The following is a 23,451-nucleotide window of genomic DNA, read 5'->3' on the forward strand; positions in this document are numbered from 1 at the left end:
TGGGGCAACTTCCACCAAATTGCCAGAAGATCCAATAGAAGTATCCAAGGCACCAAAATTTGACCTCAAATAAGGTCTTTTTTCATCAACATATTGGCAAGAAATGACCTTTGTTACATCAGAGATAAAAAAAAATGTATTTTTGTTTGTTTTTCTTTTTTTTTCTTCTTTTTAATGCTGTCTTGACAAGGGCTGTAAGCCGCAGAAACGTAGAAAAGCTGATTGAGATAACATTTTTGGATACATCTATTGGATCTTCTGGTGGTTTGGTGGAGTGTTGCCCCAAATAAGCATGGAAGTGTAGAGGTGGTGCAGGGATTGAGGTACAATTCCGGGGTATCTTGGAGACATCTACTGATTGCATTTTAATGTTGAAATTGAAGCTAATTTCTAATATACTATACTTGAAGAGAGCTGAGCATGAGCATTAAATATTAGGTCAAAGCAAATCTAGAAGTGTAGGGTGCCATTGAGGAAGGGACAAAAAAAACTACCGTATTTACTCCAAGGTATCCATGCTATCTAAAGGTACCTTCACACTGAGCAACTTTCCAACGAGAACGACAGCGATCCGTGACGTTGCAGCGTCCTGGATAGCGATCTCGTTGTGTTTGACATTCAGCAGCGATCAGGATCCTGCTGTGACATCGCTGGTCGTAGCTAGAAGTCTAGAACTTTATTTGGTCATCAGGTCGGCGTGATTCGTCATGTTTGACAGCAAAAGCAATGATGCCTGCAATGTTTTTTCACAGAGCTAACAACCAGCGAGAACGATAAGTACGTCACTGGATCGCTCCTGCATCGTTCTAGAGTTGCTGTGTTTGACATCTCTACAGCGACCTAAACAGCGACGCTCCAGCGATCTAGTTTAGGTCGGATCGTTGTCTATATCGCTGGAGCGTCGCTAAATGTGATGGTACCTTTAGTCTACTATAGGTTTTCAGTATGACATTTGTGTGAAAAGTTTATAAAAAATGTATATTGGAAAAGTTAAGTCTATGGCACATAGGATACATTGCTGTAATCTTGTTTTTGACTTTGTCCTGGAATTATAAAGTGAGGCCCATTTGTTGGCACATCTCAAGCTATTTCTATACTTCTTAGAACCTTTACGTCCCTTAGTTGATGCCTGATTTGCATTACAGAAGATTTTCCTAGTCTACCTCACACATATTTGACCCATTTGCTCTAATAGAAACACTGCAACCTTACTACTCTTTCAATTAGGTAAAATGTACACAGAGAAGTTACAGATTTGATACGAATGGAAGAAATGTATCTGTCATCACCAAAATGTGTGTGGAAGGGACAAAAATATTCAGGACCTTTCCTATAATGAAATCCATTCATGTTCCTGGCAAAGCTGTAAGGATGAAACGTATTGAGAAAGCAGCCGTGTGAAAGTGGCCTTACTGTTTGCTGAGTAGCTGGGAAAATCTTTTACCTTTTTTGAAGTTTGTTCCTTTGGTATTCTCCAAACACAAAGACAATCCCAAATTATAACCCATAGCTGCTGCAACTAATAGAACAGATGCGCATGTGCTTGATTTTTTTTTTTACTTTTTTTTTAGGATGTTTAAGATTTATGTAAGAAATAAATACGATAATTTTTTTTTATCAGGCACATAATAGTCTATAGAAAACCACCTTAAAGTGCAATACATAGAGCATGCTTCCTTTTGCAAATAAGCAATAATAATATATATTAAAAAAAATGCAAAAAATATTTTTTTTCTTTTTTTTTCTTTTTATGTCTCTATTGCCAGCTAATTCTGGGTACAGAGATTTATTTATGGTAATTATTTAAAAAATAATTACCGTAAATAGAAAAACACTTTTTTTGGAAAACTGTGTAAACATTTGATGATCCCTTACAGCAGCAATGCTCCATTTGTAGCTTTATAGCCATCATATGAAATATAGTCTGTGTGAACAGAGTAATTGCATTTTGCAGAATTCTCACAGAATTCATTAATATGGCATGCTTCAATTGCATCGTTCTTTATTATAAAAAATAGAAATGTAAAAATAATCTGAATTGTAGCACTGATCTGTGCCAGATCCAGTCTCCGTCAATCTCTGGCATAATTTTAGGATTGATTTATTGACCAATGAGATTTTTAAGATGTGTTTGGATAAAATGTCATAGACACACTTTGCATAATTAATAGAAATATTTGTCATTGTGAATAAAGATGTGATAATGACATAGAAGTGCTAATATGAAGGATGACACTTTCTTCTGGTGTTGGCAGTTTGCCTTTTATATTTTACCTATTGTAAACTCTATAACTTACATATTTGTATGTTCTTGATTTAGATGTTGGATTCAAAGTTGGAGGAAATTCAGCCATTAAGTATTTTGTTCTTCAAGTTCATTATGGTGATGCCAAAGCATTCCAAGGTGAGTATGGCAAAGTTGTTATTCTAAAATCATAAAGTGGTTGCCTAACTGCACAATTATGTCTTAGATCTTAAAGAGAATCTTTCATCAGAAAATGACAAATTGATGACATCAGGTTTTTCCTCTCAATGAGTTTTTCAAATACTTTTGTCAATGTTTTTTTTCAACATCATAATTATTTATAAAAAAATAAAAGGCTATCTTGCAACTTTCTCGCTTGCCACTGAGGCTTTTTAGACTTTCTGTTGTTTCAGGAAATGTATATGTATGAGAACAGCAATGAACAGACTCTGACCCTTTGTCATTGTAAAGGGAGCAGGCGCCGTGACATCACCTATTACGATGTGTTATCATCTTTGTATTGAGATGTTACCTGTCATTGTAATCCTGCCTCTGATCATACGGTGTCACTTTGTGACAGTCTTCCTTAAGGAAGGGGGCCTCAAACTGTCCCTGGAACTGGGACCCTAATTATCCTTGTCCCAGTGTACTTTTTAATGTCGAGAGGCCCAAGTCTCCAACCTTGAGGCATGGGACAGAAATGTAAGGTAAACAGACACAAAGGCAAAACAGGGATAACAGAAAACCTCTATCATACAAAAGCACTGACCAACAATAGGGAGGAGGATAGGGACAGGGAGAAATAAACTAAATGGGAACAGGGACCAGGGGATAAACACACAAGTACTACAGCAAACCACATAAAACTACTACAACAACTCTTATCCAACCACTTAACTTTAGTACACAGCACAGGAAGATGAATCTTCCACCCGCAAGGACAAGAAGGTCTGGCCAGTTTTTATAGGAAGAGGTAATGACCAGATAAGAAGCAGCAGCATGTTTCTGACCAGCATAGAAAGAGTTGTTAACCTCTTTAGCACCAGAGGAAGCTAAATCCATTTAATAAAATACATAAATCACACCATTTCTAAAGAAGACTTGCAATTTATTACCCAACTTGCCTGTCTAATTTAAGATCTTCCAGGGGAACGTGACACTTGTGACATAAGGAAACTCTTCATGAAGGAGCAATTATGAGTCTAAAGCCATCATACACTGTAGATAGTTTGGCCAATCTTTCAGCCAGCAGCTTTCTCTCCTTCGATCTCTATACAAAGGAGGGCTGATGTGCTGTGCGCTCCTCTGTTCTATATGAGAGTGCAATCGACAAAGATTTCTGGTGGTGACTTATCTGTTAGAGAACAAAAAGGATTGCAGTCTGAAATTGGACATGCCAGCTCCTTCTGTTCCCCAACATTTCTATGGAGACAGTCTTGTGGTCTCTGTAGACATTGCTTCTGCCAAAGTTAGCCTAATGTGTATGGATTGTAATATAAAAAAATACCCTTTTAAAAAAAAAAAAAAAACATAAAACACAAAAAGTGATTCAAGCAATAGGTCATCTTTTAAGACATTCCCATTAAGCAGTCTTGGCGATCAGCCGAAATCACTGCTATATGAAAAACGTATTTTTACATGGAACTTATTCAAATACTTCTTGCATTTTCTCCATTCTGGCTTTTAAGGTCCTCATGCACATTAAATTAAAGTCTGTTAGTGCTACCAATTTTGTTGGCATCTGCCAACCACCTATAGGTGGCGCAGTTACAGCTGCTGCTCTGCATACTCAGAGTGGTGATTTAATCCGTGCCGCCCCGTGACTGAGACCCAAACCCTGCCAGGGAGAATAAAGTTCATGGGCAGGATAGTAACGCTGTTAACCTGCAGATAAACCCCATATCTGCAGGTTAATAGCATTTTTCATGTGACAGGTTCCCCATAGCGTTAAATAAAAAGGCCTAGATCTCTGGAACTGCATGGCTGATTTACAAAATAAAATCCCACAATATGAATACTCAGGGGAACACTTCGAGTAAAATAGGAGCAAAAGTGTCCACTGTCTTGGTAACCGGTCCTTTTTAACCCCTTTCCCACCTTGGACGTATCCACGTGGGTCTTATTGACCTTGGATGTATGGATACGTCCTGGTGATTTTGCGTGCACATGGGCTGTGCGCACACGATCGCTGCCATGTGTCAGCTGATTCTGACACCCGGCACGAAGTGCCAGGAGCAGTCATGCACCGCTGCCGGAACGTTAACCCCCTAATGCTGCAATTGCATTCCGGGAGCAGGCGGAGGGATGACAACCCATTTGCCCTTGGATCTGAGACCCCGCGATGTCATGTGGGGTACCGATCGTTGCCATGGTGACCCGATGTCATCATGACAATGTATCCGGGTCCCCAGCGTTAGGAAAGTTGCTTGATCATGCTCAGAGCAGCGTCTATGCAGCGCTAACAGTTTGCATAGCATCCATGCTATACAAGTGATCAGCCTGCAAAAAATGAAAGTCCCATAGTGGGACAAAGTAAACAAAAATTAAAAAAGAAGTTAAGAAAAATTGTAAAAATAATAAAAAATAAATAAATAAAAAAATCTAAATATATTGTACCCATGAATGAATATTATTATGAAAAACAAAAACAAAACAAAAGTACACATATTTGATATCTCCGCATCCGGAATGACCCGACTTATGAAACTGTCTCACTGGTTAACCCCTTTAGTGAAAACGAAAAAAATAAATAAAAAAACAAGGCCAAAAACAATGCTTTATCATCATACCGCCAAACAAAAAGTCGAATATAAATAAAAATGGTACCGCTGAAAACATTATCTTGTCCTGTAAAAAAACAAGCCATTGTACAGCTCCATCAGTGGAAAAAAATAAAAAAGTTAAAGCTCTCAGAATAAAGCGATGCAAAAATAATTGTTTTTTCTGTCAAATAGTTTTTATTGTGTCAAAACGCCAAAACACAAAAAAATGAAACTGTGGTATTGCTGTGATCGTACTGACCCGAAGAATAAAGTTATATTATCAATTTTACCGCAAGTGGAACATTTAAAAAAAACGATAACAAATTCACGAATTGCTGTTTTTTTTCATTCTGCCTCCTAAAAATCAGAATAGAAAGCGATCAAAAATTGTCATGTCTAAAAATCGTACCAATAAAAACGTCATCTCATCCTGCAAAAAAAATAAGCCCTGACATGACTCTGTGGGCTTAAATATGGAAAACTCATAGCTCTCAAAATGTGGTGATGCAAAAAGTAGTTTTTGCAATAAAAGCATCTTTTAGTGTGTGACAGCAGCAAAACATTAAAAAAAAGATATAAATCGGGTATCTCTGTAATCGCACCGACCCAAAGAATAAAGTTGTCATATCATTTAAACCGCACTAAAAATGTAATAAAAAAATACAAAAACAATTCTTCATCCGCTGTTTTGTTCATACTGCCTCCCAAAGATCGCAGTAACGCTCAATGCACATTTATCCTGCGCTGAGCGCTTACATAGGGGCTTCCATGTAAATCTCTGATTCAGACAGATCCCCCGGCAGAAGATTCCCTATAATGAGGCAGATGGAGGCACTGTGGATGTCATGGGACTTATGATCCGGCGGTCTCCATCTTTTTAGAATTGCATAAAAGTACACATCTAAATACATTCCTTAACCCCTTCCCGACCTTTGATGCAGCGTATGCGTCATGGTCGGATCGCGCTCCTGCAGGCCGGGTGAAAGGGTTAACTCTAATTTCACCTGACAGGGACAGGGGGAGTTGTACTTGAGCCCGGGGGGGGGGGGGGGGGGGGGGAGCGATAGTAATATTCTACCAATGAAAATTGGTGAAATATTACAATCCAGCCATGGTCGATGCTGCAATAGCATCAGCCATGGCTGAATATCGCGATCTGCCCCTCCGCCACCGATCTCCTCCCCTCTGTCCTCCGTCCGGTCATTAGCTGTCCTCTGCTCCCCTCCGTCCTCCTCCCCGCTCCCCCCGCAGTCTGATCTTCTCCCCCCCCCGCTGTCCGATCCCTCCCATCATACTTACCGACCTCCCGTGTCCCTCCCGGTGTCCGTCCGTCTGCTCCATGGGCGCCGCCATCTTGCAAAATGGCGGGCGCATGCGAAGTGCGCCCGCCGAATCTGCCGGCCGGCAGATTCGTTACAAGTACATTTTGATCGCTGTGATAGGTTCTATCACAGCGATCAAAATAAAAAAATAATAAATAACCCCCCACCCGCCTTATCACCCCCATAGGTAAGGACAAAAATAAAGTAAAGAAAATATACCCGTATTTTCCGGCGTATAAGACGACTGGGCGTATAAGACGACCCCCAACTTTTCCAGTTAAAATATAAAATCTTCTCAAAAGTCGGGGGTTGTCTTATATGCCGGGTGTCGTTTTATAGCGTGGGTGCGGAGCAATCTGCGGTCAAAGTATATAGTGGGGGGAGTGGTCCCGATGACGAGGTGATGGAGCGCCTCACCAGGAAGGTGTAAGTGAAGCAAACTGTCAGCGTCTGGGATGCCAGGGTTATGCAAACAAGAGAGAGAGAACGGTGCTGTGCTTAGAAAAACACTCCTCTTTCACTAATCTGGCTCACCCTTGTATCCTATTATCTCCTTCTCTGCCTCTGCTTCACTTACACCTTCCCGGTGAGGTGCCCCCTCTCCTTGTCATTGGGGTCGCTCCCCCCACAATATGCGGCGACAGCAGATTACTCCGCACCTGCCCTATAAGACGACACCTGGCGTATAAGACGATACCCGACTTTTGAGAATATTTTCAAGGCTTAAAAAGTAGTCTTATATGCCAGAAAATACAGTATATTTTTTCCCCACTAGGGTTAGGGCTAGATTTAGGGTTAGAATTAGGCTATGTGCACATGGTGCGGATTTGGCTGCGGATTCGTAGCAGTTTTCCATCAGGTTTACAGTACCACGTAAACCTATGGAAAATCAAATCCGCTTTGCCCATGGTGCGGAAAATACCGCGCGGAAACGCTGTGTTGTATTTTCCGCAGCATGTCAATTCTTTGTGTGGATTCCGCAGCGTTTTACACCTGTTCCTCAATAGGAATCCGCAAGTGAAATCCGCACAAAAAACACTGGAAATCCGCGGTAAATCCGCAGGTAAATCGCAGTGCCTATTACCTGCGGATTTTTCAAAAATGGTGCGGAAAAATCTCACACGAATCCGCAACGTGGGCACTTAGCCTTAGGGATAGGGTTGGAATTAGGGCTAGGGTTGGAAATTAGACTGTGGTTAGGGTTATGGTTAGGGGTATATTGGGGTTAGGGTTGGGATTAGGGTTACGATCAGGGTTAGGGTTGGGATTAGGGTTAGGGGTGTGTTGGGGTTAGCGTTGTGATTAGGGTTATGGCTAGAGTTGGGATTCGGGTTAGGGGTGTGTTGGGGTTAGTGTTGGAGTTAGAATTGAGGGGTTTCCACTGTTTAGGCACATCAGGGGTCTCCAAACGCAACATGGCGCCACCATTAATTCCAGCAAATCTTGCATTCAAAAAGTCAAATGGTGCTCCCTCCCTTCCGAGCCCTGATGTGCACCCAAACAGTGGTTTACCCCCACGTATAAGGTACCAGCATACTCAGGACAAACTGGGCAACAATTATTGGGGTCCAATTTCTCCTGTTACACATGTGAAAATAAAAAATTGCTTGCTAAAACATCATTTTTGAGGAGAGAAAAATGATTTTTTATTTTCATGGCTCTGCGTTTTAAACTTCTGTGAAGCACTTGGGGGTTCAAAGTGTTCACCACATATCTAGATAAGTTTCCTGGGGGGTCTAGTTTCCAAAACGGGGTCACTTGTGGGGGATTTCTACTGTTTAGGCACATCAGGGGCTCTGCAAACGCAACGTGACGCCCGCAGACCATTCCATCAAAGTCTGCATTTCAAAAGTCACTACTTCCCTTCCGAGCCCTGACGTGTGCCCAAACAGTGGTTTACCCCCACATATGGGGTATCTGTGTACTCAGGACAAACTGGGCAACAACTATTGGGAACCAATTTCTCCTATTACCCTTGTGAAAATAAATAATTGCTTGCTAAAACATATTTTTTTGAGGAAAGAAAAATGATTTTTTATTTTCACGGCTCTGCGTTATAAACTTCTGTGAAGCACTTGGGGGTTCAAAGTGCTAACGACATAACTAGATAAGTTCCTTGGGGGGTCTAGTTTCCAAAATGGGGTCACTTGTGGGAGATTTCTACTGTTTAGGCACATCAGGGGATCTGCAAACGCAACGTGACACCCGCAGACCATTCCATCAAAGTCTGCATTTCAAAAGTCACTACTTCCCTTCCGAGCCCCGACGTGCGCCCAAACAGTGGTTCCCCCCCACATATGGGGTATCAGCGTACTCAGGACAAACTGGCCAACAACTTTTGGGGTCCAATTTCTCCTGTTACTCTTGTGAAAATAAAAAATTGCGGGCTAAAAAATAATTTTTGAGGAAAGAAAAATGATTTTTTATTTTCACGGCTCTGCGTTATAAACTGCTGTGAAGCACTTGAGGGTTTGAAGTGGTCACCGCACATCTAGATTAGTTCCATGGGAGGTCTAGTTTCCAAAATGGGGTCACATGTGGGGGAGCTCCAATGTTTAGGCACACAGGGGCTCTGCAAACGCGACATGGTGTCCGCTAACGATTGGAGCTAATTTTTCATTCAAAAGTCAAATGGCGCTGCTTCCCTTCCGAGCCTTGCCGTGTGCACAAATAGTGGTTTGTGACCACATATGTGGTATCGGTGTACTCAGGAAAAATTGCCCAACACATTTTAGGATCCATTTTATCCTGTTGCCCATGTGAAAATGAAAAAATTGAGGCTAAAAGAATTTTTTTGTGAAAAAAAAGTACTTTTTCATTTTTGTGGATCAATTTGTGAAGCACCTGGGGGGTTCAAAGTGCTCACTATGCATCTAGATAAGCTCCCTGGGGGGTCTAGTTTCCAAAATGGGGTCATTTGTGGGGAGCTCCAATATTTAGGCACACAGGGGCTCTCCAAACACAACATGGTGTCCGCTAAAGATTGGAGCCAATGTTTCATTGAAAAAGTCAAATGGCGCTCCTTCCCTTCCGAGCCCTGACGTGCGTCCAAACAGTGGTTCCCCCCACATATGGGGTATCTGCGTACTCAGGATAAATTGTACAATAACTTTTGGGGTCCAGTTTCCCTTCATACCTTTAGGAAAATAAAAAAATTGTTGCTAAAACATCATTTTTGTGACTAAAAAGTTAAATGTTCATTTTTTCCTTCCATTTTGCTTCTGCTGCTGTGAAGCACCTGAGGGGTTAATAAACTTTGTGAATGTGGTTTTGAGTACCTTGAGGGGTGCAGTTTTTAGAATGGTGTCACTTTTGGGTATTTTCAGCCATATAGACCCCTCAAACTGACTTCAAATGTGAGGTGGTCCCTAAAACAAATGGTTTTGTAAATTTCGTTGTAAAAATGAGATATCGCTGGTCAAATTTTAACCCTTATAACTTCCTAGCAAAGAAAAATTTTGTTTCCAAAGTTGTGCTGATGTAAAGTAGACATGTGGGTTATGTTATTTATTAACTATTTTGTGTCACGTAACTCTCTCGTTTAACAGAATAAAAATTCTAAATTTGAAAATTGCAAAATTTTAGCCAAATTTCCATATTTTTCACAAATAAACTCAAAAATTATCGACCTAAATTTACCACTAACATGAAGCCCAATATGTCACGAAAAACAATCTCAGAATCGCTAGGATTCGTTGAAGCGTTCCTGAGTTATTACCTCATAAAGGGACACTGGTCAGAATTGCAAAAAACGGCCAGGTCAAAATAGGTTGGGTCATGAAGGGGTTAAGGGTTCTAGTTTACAAAATCGGGTGACTTAGGGGTTTTCCACTGTTTAGGCACATCAGGGGCTCTTCAAACAGGACATGGTATCCCCTAATGATGCCAGGAAATTTTTCATTCAAAAAGTCAAATGACGATCCTTCCCTTCCAAGCCCTGCCATTCAGCCAATCAGTAGTTTTCTCCCTCACATGGGGTATCAGCGTACTCAGAAGAAATTGCGCTAAAAATTCCATGGTGCAATTTTTCCTGATACCCTTATGAAAATGCAAAATTTGGGGCTAAAAACATTTTTGTGGGGAAAATTAGCTTTTTTAAAATTTTCTCGGCTCAGTTTTATAAACTTCTGTGAAGCACCTGAGGGTTTACTGTGCTCACCACACATCTAGATAAGTTCCCTGAGGAATCTAGTTTCTAAAATGTTATCACTTGTGTGGGATTTTCACTGTTTAGGCACATTAGGGGTTCTTCAAAAGCGACTTGGCGTCCGCTAAATGTTCCATCAAATTTTGCATTAAAAAAGTCAAATGGCTCTCCTTCCTTTTCGAGCTCTGCCATGCACCCAAATAGTTGTTTTCCCCCACTTATGGGGTATCAGCATGCTCAGGAGAAATTGCCCAACAAATTTTGAGGTATATTTTTCCTGCTACCCTTGTGAAAAAAAAAGTTGAATGTTCATTTTTTCCCCCACATTCCAAAATTTCTTGTGATGCACCTGAAGGGTTAATAAACTTCTTGAATGTGGTTTTGAGCACCTTGAGGGGTGCAGGTTTTAAAATGGTGTCCCTTTTTTTTTTCATATAGACCCCTCAGCGTCACTTCAAATGACACGTGGTCGTTTTGTAAATTTTGTTTATAAAAAGGAGAAATCGCTGGTAAACTTTTAACCGTTATAACTCCCTAACAAAAAATAGTTATTTAATAAAAATTGCACTGATGTAAAGTAGACATGTGGGAAATGTTATTTATTAACTATTTTGTGTGAGATATCTCTGATTTAAAGGCATAAGAATTCAAAGTTTGAAAATTGCAAAATTTTCCAAATTTTCTCCAAATTTCAATTTTTTTCACAAATAAACGCAAGTTGTATCAAAGAAATTTTACCACTATTATGAAGTACAATATGTCACGAAAAACATTCTCAGAATCGGTGAGATCTGTTGAAGCGTTCCAGAGTTATAACCACATAAAGTGGCACTGGTCTGAATTGTAAAAACTGGCCTGGTCATTAGTGTGCAAACCACCATGGGGGAAGTAAACGGGTTAAGTGTTGGATATCAATGGATTGTCTTGGAAAATTATCTCTTCGCTACACGCTACAGGGAAGTGAAAAACAGCATGGTGTAAATTGTAATTATTGGTGCATAAGCATCAAATATCTTGTTCTATATTACACTTCTATTGAAATATTAATGTCTGCCCTTAATTTGTGCTTATAAAAATTGTAATGACCTACCAAGCTCTACATCATTGCCGCAGAGTGATCCACATAAAATTACATAATGTCATCTCTCTCCATACCAAAATGTAGCTGGTGACTTCATCATTGTAAAATAATATAATTTCATCATAAAAATGATTAATTTGCTATTAGATTTTTAGTAAATAATATTTTATTCACTCCAACATTTTGCCGGCTGCATCTAATTACTGCATTAGAACCTTCTTGCCTATAAGTAATAGTTATGTCTTTTTAATGTGACGTATAAAAGACCTTTTGATAAAGTCCAAAATTACTAGAATATTGTTAACTTGATATTAAGGTATGTCAATGACCACTTGAACTCTGTAATTGGAAATGGTTTGCTGATGTATGTCGCACGCACAAAGAACTGGAGATCAATATGAAAGCGGCTAACGTAAAGCCTTTCCATTAATTGAGAACAGTAGGTTTCATTTTTGTTTTAATGTCTGTGGAAATACGATTTCTGAAAGCAAAAATGTCAACCTTTGAAATTACCCTCTGCAAAAGTAGAAAGGTCTAATATTGCAGTATGAAATATATATACCCTGGTATTAGAAATTGGACATTACCTACAGTTAGGTCCATATATATTTGGACAGAGACAACATTTTTCTAATTTTGGTTATAGACATTATCACAATGAATTTTAAACAAAACAATTCAGATGCAGTTGAAGTTCAGACTTTCAGCTTTCATTTGAGGGTATCCACATTAAAATTGGATGAAGTGTTTAGGAGTTTCAGCTCCTTAACATGTGTCACCCTGTTTTTAAAGGGACCAAAAGTAATTGGACAACTGACTCCAAGGCTATTTCATGGACAGGTGTTGGCAATCCCTTCATTATGTCATTCTCAATTAAGCAGATAAAAGGCCTGGAGTTGATTTGAGGTGTGGTGCTTGCATTTGGAAGGTTTTGCTGTGAAGTAAACATAACTCACAGAAAAATACCCAAAAGAAAATTCAGAAATAACCATAAAAAATAGCTTTTATTTAATATATTAAAAACATACATGTGCACTTGCCAAGCACCATCACCAATAAATAAGCGTACTATAGGAAAGGCCGGAATAGTGCCAAGCCCTACGTTCACTATGTGTTCCCTACCTGCCTGCGGAGGTTGGCACCCTATTTTCCTGCGCCTTGGCGCCCCCGCTCCACGCCGGCTATCCCTACTAATCCCTATAACACCCTAATAGGTTAGGGGGAGAGACATAACCCGAACAGGGGACGTCTCAAGCTGTTCTTCATCTGAGGCTGAAGTTTCGGATAGTGAGCGAGGGGATCACAATAGGAGCGGAGGTAGGAATTTCATTAACCCAGCGTTCAAACCGCGTAGGGAAAAATGGGGGAGATCAGGAAAGAAGAGATATACATATGCAAGAGGTGGAAACAATTATCATACTTTTTCCGGTCACAATGCTACAGCAGGGAATCCAACAGGTCCACCTCCATCCTCCTCCTTGTCCTCCTCTTCCTCCTCTTTTTTAGAGAGAGGAACAATGCCATATTATCTAAGGGAGCGGTTGGGGGCTCCCCTTTAAATAGAAATAAGGAAAATAGGATATTAAACCTCTCATCCTATCATCTTTCTGATACTGAAGTGGCAGTTCTTGAAAGAGGCCTTGGGTTTGTACCAACTAATAAGTTTAATGAGTTTGATTAGATTAAGGATATGAACCTTTTTGCCCGAAAATTGAAGTGGAAAAAGTTTTTTAAAAATCATGATCAAGCCGAATGTCTCAACTTGGGTATTGATTTATCTGAGCTCTCAGATGTAAGGATTCTTACCAACATGTTGGAGGAGAGCTCTAGACCGTTGGGAGCTGGACCATTTACAGATTTGAAACCAAATAGCATTAGAATGCCCCCTGTATCCACAAATACCAGTATTGATATATTTATGCAATTGGTATCGACTGATCTTAAACAATTGAGCATGAAGAAAAGAAAGAGTCCATCTAACTTAACTCCTGATGAAAGAAGGGCTTTGGATTCGTTATCAGAAAAGGCAGAATTGGTGTTCAAACCATCTGATAAAGGTGGGAACCTTGTGATATTAGATCGTGAGAAATATAGGGAGATGTGTCTCAGGATTCTGAGAGATGGAACCACCTATGGACCGCTACGAGATGACCCCACTGTGGCCTTTAATCTCGAACTGGGCTGCATTTTGGATGAGGCGCATGAAAGGGGGCTTATCTCTGATGGTGAGAGGAGATTCATGAGGCAGAAGACACCTGTAATACCTGTGTTTTACGCCCTTCCGAAGGTGCATAAGGGCCTGGTACCTTTGAAGGGCCGGCCAATTGTTTCGGGAAATGATTCCATCACACAGAATTGTGGGACATATATTGACAAGGTTTTGAGAGACTTCGTGACAGCCTTACCGTCTTATATACGAGACACATCTGACCTGTTGCAAAAAATTGAGGGGATTTCTGTGGGAGAGAACACCTTGCTGGCATCAATAGATGTCGAAGCCCTGTACAGCAGTATCCCACATGAGGCTGGTCTAAAAGCTGTTGATTTCTTTTTAAGATCTAGAGGGATCCAATTTAACGAACACAATCGATTTATTAACCGCCTCCTACTTTTCATCTTGACTCACAATTATTTTTTGTTTGAGGGGAGGTTCTACCACCAGCTCAGGGGCACTGCTATGGGGAGCCCATGTGCCCCCACATATGCAAATTTGCTCCTGGGCTGGTGGGAGGATACGGTTGTGTTCGGGGAAGAAAAGCTGGCACTATGGGGCTCCCAGATATTATTCTGGGGGCGCTTCATAGATGACGTCCTAATTCTGTGGACGGGGGATGTTGCCTCTTTCCATGCTTTCGTTCGGGATCTCAATATAAATGACATAGGTCTTACATTTACATCTGAAATTGATAAAGACAAAATCAACTTTTTGGACATTACAATAAGTAAGGATAATGAGGGTCATCTTGCAACCACGATATATAGGAAGCCCACTTCGACTAATAATCTATTGAACTGGAGCAGTCATCACCCCTATGGCCTTAAAAAAGGAATTCCAAAAGGACAATACATGAGGGTGAGGAGAAATTGTTCCTCGGATTCTTCCTTCTATGCTGAGTCACGGGAACTAAGGGATAGATTCCTGATGAAAGGATACCCAAAAAACATTCTCCAGAATACATTCAAACAGATAGAGAAGATCCCTAGATCTAATCTACTACGGTCAAGGGACAGGGACGATTCAGAGGCCCTGGTGAGGCTCATTGGGAGTTTTGATGACTGCTCTCAGGAGGTTAGGAAGATAATCAGTAGATATTGGGGTATACTACGTGCAGACACGGACATTAAGGAGTACCTGTCTGAGACACCCATGATTACTTATAGAAGAGGGAGATCCCTAAAGGACCAACTAGTGCATAGCACCTTCACTCCCCCCCTAACTACGGGTACATGGCTTGAAAGGAGACAATTAGGTACTTTTCGCTGTGGCGGGTGCTCTTTTTGTGGCTATGTGGCTACAGGCAATCATTTTTCAAGTGCCAGTACGGGACGGATTTTTGAAACTAGACATTTTGCAAATTGCAAAACTAGCGGAGTTATCTATCTCTTCAGTTGCACTTGCCCAGTTAATTATGTCGGAAAAACGAGAAGGGAATTCCGTAGGAGAATAGGTGATCATGTGGGGGATATTAAACATGCGAGGGATACCCCAATCTCTCGACATGTACGGTCTGTACATCAGGGGGATTTAAAATCTTTTTCGTTCTGTGCCGTTGAGGTGGTCACCCCCTCTATTCGAGGAGGTGATTGGGATCGTAGAATCTTACAAAAAGAACTCAAGTGGATCCATAGATTGGACACGGTATCTCCGGCAGGACTAAACGAACAAATGAACTTTGGCTGTTATCTATGACTCTCTATGCATAAAGGTTGAGAGATAAGTGGTTAGGGAAAACCTGTCGTATCGACCCTAATGGGTCAGATATAATAACTATTGGTCCATATTGTGGACAAAGGATTTTGTTGACACCTATCATATCGTGATGGTTATATATATATGAGAAAGTGCATTATATAGAAATGGGTCTCAGAAATATCGGTGAAGGGTTAGTGGTTTATTTTATCAATGAAAATAAATTTACAGATTGCTGTTAGGCGAACCTTTAATATATACAGCATATTCATGCTTGGCTTAAGAAATAATGAAAAACGCCTAATTTATTCTTGTAGTTATTGTTACCTTTTGAAAATTAGTTGGATAAAGTGTTGCCTGTGAATATAGGATACTAATGACTTCGTGATTTCATGTATACCATTATAGGATCTGAGCACCAGCATCACTGCAGCAGGGTGTAGATGTGTAGATGCATATAGCATTTGGCTATAAGGGACGGCCTGTAAAAAATGGATATAGGCGGAACTATGGTCTATCCGACGTACGTGACGCATTGTATTATTGCGCAGGAGCGTTGTAGTATTATTGCGCATTAGCGCTATGTTGAAGGACATGGGTGCGTTTGATATCTTTGATATAGATTAATGGATCCATGTCTGGTTCGTTGGGGCGCATGCGCTACTAAGAAGAGGCCGGCGCTTGCGTAATTTCATCGGCCTCTTCTGAGCGGTGGCGCATTTTGATTACGCTTGAGCGTCCCTATTCTGTAAGCGTCACAGTAATAACTCCGTAAGTAAACATAACGCTGTTGTGCCTGCGCAGCTGATAAAAAGACGGCGCCTGCGCAGTACAATCTGCCCGTGTTGGCGGTAGCGCATTGGTATGACGCGGGTGTGTCCCTTTTCTGTAAGCGTCACAGTAATAACGTCGTAAGTAAATGGAACGCTGTTGCGCATGCGCAGCTGAGAAAAAGACGGCGCCTGCGCAGTACAATCGGCCCGTTTTGGCGACAGCGCATTGGTTTGACGCGGGTGCGTCGCTATTAGATGACGTCATAGGTGTGTGGACTTAGTAACGCTGGAAAGGAATATGGCGTCCCAAACACCCAGGTGAGATGAGTGCAGTGATGATTTAGGGCCCATATAATGCACAGCATTTAGCACTTGTCTGTAAGCGCTACAAGGATAGGGTATCGGCCCGGTGGTGCAGCCATCTACATCTGACATACTGAATTTGGATATGAGCTAAGTAACCCTTTACTATCAGAATATACTCCTGATGAACCTCTTAGAATTAAAAGGGGAGAAACGCGTTGAGTTTAAAGGGATACTCTGTATAAAGAGAGTTTAAAGGAATTTTCTGCATAACGGTATTATGAGATTTGAATTTTTGGTCTGCATCTGGATTTAAAATATTAATGATGCCACTAATGAATGCGGTACACTATGGCTGTCTAGGCACGTATTGGTTATCTAATGCTACAGTGTGGTAATGAGATATCAGAAGGTGGCATGGTGTATGTCTGACACTACAACACATACATTTCCCCAGTGCAAATTACACGCTGTAACAGACCAAAAGTATATGTGTGTTTAGCCCTAGATTTTTAGTTCCTATCTGCCGTGACAATATTTACGCTGGCTAAAAATTTTGAGTTCCTACCTGCCGTTACAATATTTACGCTGGCTAAAAATGGTATATATGTGAGTAAAGGGACACAGATTACCAAGCGAGTCTAGAACCCTAGATATAGCTAGTTAGCCATACTGACATATTTTTGTCCCTTCAAGCTATTTACATTTATCATTGTATGTGTGATATGTCTCTCCCCCTAACCTATTAGGGTGTTATAGGGATTAGTAGGGATAGCCGGCGTGGAGCGGGGGCACCAAGGCGCAGGAAAATAGGGTGCCAACCTCCGCAGGCAGGTAGGGAACACATAGTGAACGTAGGGCTTGGCACTATTCCGGCCTTTCCTATAGTACGCTTATTTATTGGTGATGGTGCTTGGCAAGTGCACATGTATGTTTTTAATATATTAAATAAAAGCTATTTTTTATGGTTATTTCTGAATTTTCTTTTGGGTATTTTTCTGTGAGTTGAGTTTCAAGCTACCCTAAGCATTTATAGTATATACTGTGAGAGATTTGTGAAGTAAAGATGCGGTGAAACAAGCCATCCTTAAGCTGCGAAAACAGAAAAAACCCATCCGAGAAATTGCTACAATATTAGAAGTGGCAAAATCTACAGTTTGTTACATCCTGAGAAAGAAAGAAAGCACTGGTGAACTCATCAATGCAAAAAGATCTTGGCGCCCACGGAAGACAACAAAGGTGGATGATCGCAGAATAATCTCCATGGTGAAGAGAAACCCCTTCACAACAGCCAACCAAGTGATCAACATTCTCCAGGAGGTCGGCGTATCAATATCCAAATCTACCATAAAGAGAAGACTGCATGAAAGTAAATACAGAGGGTTCACTGCACGGTGCAATCCACTCATAAGCATCAAGGATAAAAAGGCTAGACTGGACTTTGCTAAAAATCATCTAAAAAAGCCAGCACAGTTCTGGCAGACATTCTTTGGACAGATGAAACCAAGATCACCCTCTACCAGAATGATGGAAAGAGAAAAGTATGGCAAAGGCGTGGTACAGCTCATGATCCAAAGCATACCACACCATCTGTAAAACACGGCGGAGGCAGTGTGATGGCTTGGGCATGCATGGCTGCCAGTGGCACTGGGCCACTAGTGTTTATTGATGATGTGACACAGGACAGAAGCAGCCGAATGAATTCTGAGGTATTCAGAGCCATACTGTGTGCTCAGATCCAGCCAAATGCAGCCAAACTGATTGTTCGTCGTTTCATACTACAGATGGACAATGACCCAAACATAAAGCCAAAGCAGCCCAGGAGTTTATTAAAGCAAAGAAGTGGAATATTCTTGAATGGCCAAGTCAGTCACCTGATCTCAACCCAATTGAGCATGCATTTCACTTGTTAAAGAATAAACTTCAGACAGAAAGGCCCACAAACAAACAGCAACTAAAACCAACGCAGTGAAGGCCTGGCAGAGCATCAAAAAGGAGGAAACACAGCGTCTGGTGATTTCCATGAGTTCAAGGCTTCAGGCAGTCATTGCCAACAAAGGGTTTTCAACCAAGTACTAAAAATGAACATTTTATTTAAAATTATTGAATCTGTCCAATTACTTTTGGTCCCTTTAAAAACTGGGTGGCACATGTTAAGGAGCTGAAACTCCTAAACCCTTCATCCAATTTTTATGTGGATACCCTCAAATGAAAGCTGAAAGTCTGAACTTCAACTGCATCTGAATTGTTTTGTTTAAAATTCATTGTGGTAATGTCTATAACCAAAATTAGAAAAATGTTGTCTCTGTCCAAATATATATGGACCTAACTGTAGGTAATGTCCAATTTCTAATACCAGGGTATATATATTTCATACTGCAATATTAGACCTTTCTACTTTTGCAGAGGGTCATATATATTGTATATATTGATGCCATTCGCTGTGTTGTAATCTGAAATTACATTTTAATCCACTTTTTCAAATTTAGTATAGAGGAAATAAATTGTATAGAGATGGGCGATGGACAGAGTGGGAACCGTGGCTGCCTGACCGGCGGTGATGATTTTACTGCCAATCAGAAGCGGTGTTTGCCGCGCTGTCATGAACATGCCAGCGTGGCAAACACTGGATGTGTGGGGCCCCCTTTCAAGTGAATGGGGTTCGGGTTGGTTACTGTTCTGGTTCCTTAACCCATACCTTTTGTAACTGTTCGGCTGAACCCGCAGGACCCGAACATACAAGTGTTCGCCCATCTCTAAAATTGAACATTAAAGAGAAATTTTATCTACGATATAATTTGCAGAATAGAACCTGTCACTTGCCAGATATACAACATGTCATTTTTTTATGCAAATGTTGCTGTTCTCCTGAACCTGGAGCAGTTTTTATTTTGTTCCTCCACCTCTCTGTTCCTTAGATATGGACCTCTGCTCTCTAGTTTGTTTTGTTATTTTTTTTAGTAAAGTGGGTGTGGTCCTTATCTCTTCTCAATGGGACTCTTTCTGAAAACCACGCCCAGTTTGAAAAAATAATACTACATTTGTACACTGAGAATAGTGGCAATATCTCCAGATGGCAGAGGAGCAAAAACTAAAATCACCAAATTCAAGTGAACTGCAGCATTTGCAATGCATAAAATAAATGACACATTTATGCTAAACATGAATGGAGTGTGAGGATTGCTTACCGTATAGACTCGAGGATAAGCCGAGACCCCTAATTTTGCCACAAAAAACTGGGAAAACGTAATGACTCGAGTGTTAGCCTAGGGTGGGAAATGCAGCAGCTACTGGTAAATTTCAAAATTAAAAATAGATACCAATAACAGTAAAATTAATTGAGACATCAGTAGGCTAAGTGTTTTTGAATATCCATATTGAATCAGGAGCCCCATATCAGGCTCCATCCAGTTCATGATGGGCCCCATAAGATGATCTATACTAAAATACTAAATACACCCCATATAATGCTCCATAATGTTTATGATGGGCCCCATAAGATGCTCCATATTAAAATATGCCCCCTATAATCCGACATAAAGGTCAATAATGGCCCCATAAGATGCTCCATAGACACATTTGCCCCATATAATGCTGCACAAATGTTGATTATGGCCCCATAAGATGCTCCATAGAGATAGTTGCCCCATACGCTGCACAATCGTTGATTATGGCCCCATAAGATGTTCCATACAGACACATTTGCCCCATATAGTGCTGCACAAACGTCAATTATGGCCTCATAAGATGCTCCATAAAGATATTTGCCCCATATAGTGCTGCACAAACGATAATTATGGCCCCATAGATGCTCCATAGAGATATTTGCCCCATATGATCTTGCTGCGATAAAAAAAAAAAAAAATCACATTCTCACCTCTCGTCGCTCAGGCCCCCGGCACTTTCAATATTCACCTCTTCTCATACTGAGCTGTCACCGCTACCACTCATTACAGTAATGAATATGCGGCTCCACCCCTATGGGTGTGGAGTCGGGTCCATATTCATTACTGTAATGAGCGGTACCATGTGACCACTCACTACAGGATGAAGCTGCCGGCACCAGGAGAGCCAGGGACCTGCAGGGACCGCGCCGGCAGCAGGTGAGTATTATTAGACTCCCCTCCCCTGCCGACCCCTGGCTGAAATCTCGGCTTATACTCGAGTATATACGGTAATTTTATGACAGATTCCTGTATGTAATGCTAATTATTGAAAACTAGATGGTGGCCCGATTCTAACGCATCGGGTATTCTAGAATATACATGTCCACGTAGTATATTGCACAGCCCACGTAGTATATTGCACAGCCCACGTAGTATATTGCCCAGCCACGTAGTATATTGCCCAGCCACGTAGTATATTGCCCAGCCACATAGTATATTGCCCAGTGACGTAATATATTGGCCAGCCACGTAGTATATTGCCCAGTGACGTAGTATATTGCCCAGCCACGTAGTATATTGCCCAGTTACGTAGTATATTGCCTAGTGACGTAGTATATTGCGCAGCCACGTAGTATATTGCCCAGCCACATAGTATATTGCCCAGTCATGTAGTCTATTGCCCAGCCCAAGTAGTATATTGGCCAGTGACGTAGTATACAGCACAGAGCCACGTAGCATATTGCCCAGTGATGTAGTATATTGCCCAGCCACGTAGTATATTGCCCAGCCACGTAGTATATTGCCCAGTTACGTAGTATATTGCCCAGTCACGTAGTATACACCAGAGCCACGTAGTATATTGCCCAGTGACGTAGTATACAGCAGAGAGCCACGTAGTATATTGGCCAGTCACTTAGTATATTGCACAGCGAAGTAGTATACAGCACAGAGCCACGTAGTATATTGTCCAGTCACGTAGTATATTGCCCAGCCAGGTTTGTCACAGGTGAAAAAATAAAAAATAAACATATACTCACCTTTCCGAGGGAGCCCTTGTAGTCCACGGCAGGTTCCGGTCCCAGGGCTGGTATTAGCGCAGGACCTGTGATGACGTCACGGTCACATGACCGTGACGTCATGGCAGGTCTTTGTAGCGCAGGGCCTGTGATGATGTCGCGGTCATGGCAGGTCCTTGTCGCGCAGGCGCGCAGGGCCTGTGATGCCGTCGCGGTCACATGACCGTGAAGTCATGGCAGGTCCTTCTTTCACCGGAACCTGCAACGGAAGATGGCGGCCGGCGCGAGCTGCAATGGAGGGTGAGTATAGCAGGTTTTTTTTCTTTTTAAATTTTTAACATTATATTTTTTACTATTGATGCCGCATAGGCAGCGTCAATAGTAAAAAGTTGGGGACACACAGGGTTAATAGCGGCGGTAAAGGAGTGCGTTACCCATGGCATAACACGGTCCGTTACCGCCGGCATTAACCCTGTGTTAGCGGTGACCGGAGGGGTGTATGCGGGCGACAGGCACTGATTGCGGGGAGTAAGGAGCAGCCATTTTCTTCCGGACTGTGCCCGTCGCTGACTGGTCTCGGCAGCCATGACATGCAGCTGGCGAGACCAATCAGCGAATGAATAACCGTGACAGAAGGACAGACAGACGGAAGTGACCCTTAGACAATTATATATAAGATAAGCACACTACCCATGCCCATAAATCCTACACGAGGATAGGCATCACTCCATAGCACATATAGAACATATAGATCCTTTTGGAATTAGCCATATTAGGATCAAGAAGTGTTGCTGAACCACAATATTAAAATAGTAAATTTATTCAACAAATATATACTGCAAGATAAAATAAAACAGATTGGTGCCTCAGACCAAGCAAACAGAGGCCAGCATAATATAGGGAGACACAAAATTACTATATAATTTCTCCACTGTATCAGAAGGTCTTTAAGTGATATTAGGGTACATATACAGTCAGACAAAATATTGCATATTATCAATCAAAAAAATAGTCCAATATTTGCAAATATATCTATCTGTGTTACTGGTATGACAAATGTAGGAGACTTCAAAAACATATCCACAACTCCCAAACAAATACTAGGGGCACAGTTCTGCCATCAATAGAAAAACACATCGCCCCTGCAGTTGTAATGTCCCTTCACATACCCACGCACACAAGAGCAGCAAAGCACCTGTTAATCCACATATTACCTAGATAAGTGTCCACCAAGCAATTCACTGTCAAGTGACAGGCTGATCCTCCGGGCCCCGACGCGCTTTTCGCGGTTGCTTCTTCCTGGGGGTTTAAAGAAGCAACCGTGAAACGCGCGTCGGGGTTCGGAGGACCTTATACTGACAGCAGGGGGCATAGCTAGGCTAAAAAAGGGCAGAGCATGCGAAAAGGCAGACAGACTTGGCGGGAGCACACCACGCGCAGCAGGGGAAGTTTGGTGCTCCGTCCTCTGAGCACCATGACAGTGCAGGTCCGCGCTATAGTATCCTGCTACCTGTGACCGGAGAACTGCACTTTGCCCGTTGGATTCCGCTGCTTAAGGTACCCAACGCAACGGGACAGTAAATACCGCGTGTGTGCTGCCTAAGAAATACCGAGTTACTCACCGAGAACTGCTCCCTCTCACCCGGATTCTTCTGCTGAGCTTTGTCAAGCTCCGGCAGTGTTGGAGACTGCTCTTCACTCTACATCCCGAACCAGGCATTCAGAGCCTGTCCTTATAACGGTGGAGGGCCAGTCGTTTTGATCCCTACCCAGTAACAAGTTATTACCTATCCTTTGAATTCTGGGTATAGGGAATAATACTTTAATGGACTGGTGTATAAAAATAATAATGAACCAATCAGATCTACAGACCAGTTGGAATTTGAATTTGCCAATGGAGCCAAATTCTCCCCAAAGATTAGATTTGTGTTCAATCGATTTACCATGAATTGAAAGAACTCCAAAGCTCCAATGACTCTGTAAAGACATACCATATATTACACTA

General features: G+C 41.5%; 1 protein-coding gene across 10 annotated transcripts in view; it reads left to right on the forward strand.

The window, feature by feature from the left end:
- PAM (peptidylglycine alpha-amidating monooxygenase) overlaps positions 1–23,451 on the forward strand; it is a 275,158-nt gene that overhangs the window by 120,967 nt on the left and 130,740 nt on the right. For all 10 annotated transcript variants that reach the window (XM_069752269.1, XM_069752296.1, XM_069752313.1 and 7 more), the window contains exon 7: positions 2,321–2,404. In XM_069752269.1, the coding sequence (XP_069608370.1) occupies positions 2,321–2,404 (84 nt within the window). The remainder of the gene's footprint in view (positions 1–2,320; positions 2,405–23,451) is intronic.

This window comes from Ranitomeya imitator, chromosome 1 (genome assembly GCF_032444005.1).
Source record: "Ranitomeya imitator isolate aRanImi1 chromosome 1, aRanImi1.pri, whole genome shotgun sequence".
Lineage (NCBI taxonomy): Eukaryota > Metazoa > Chordata > Amphibia > Anura > Dendrobatidae > Ranitomeya > Ranitomeya imitator.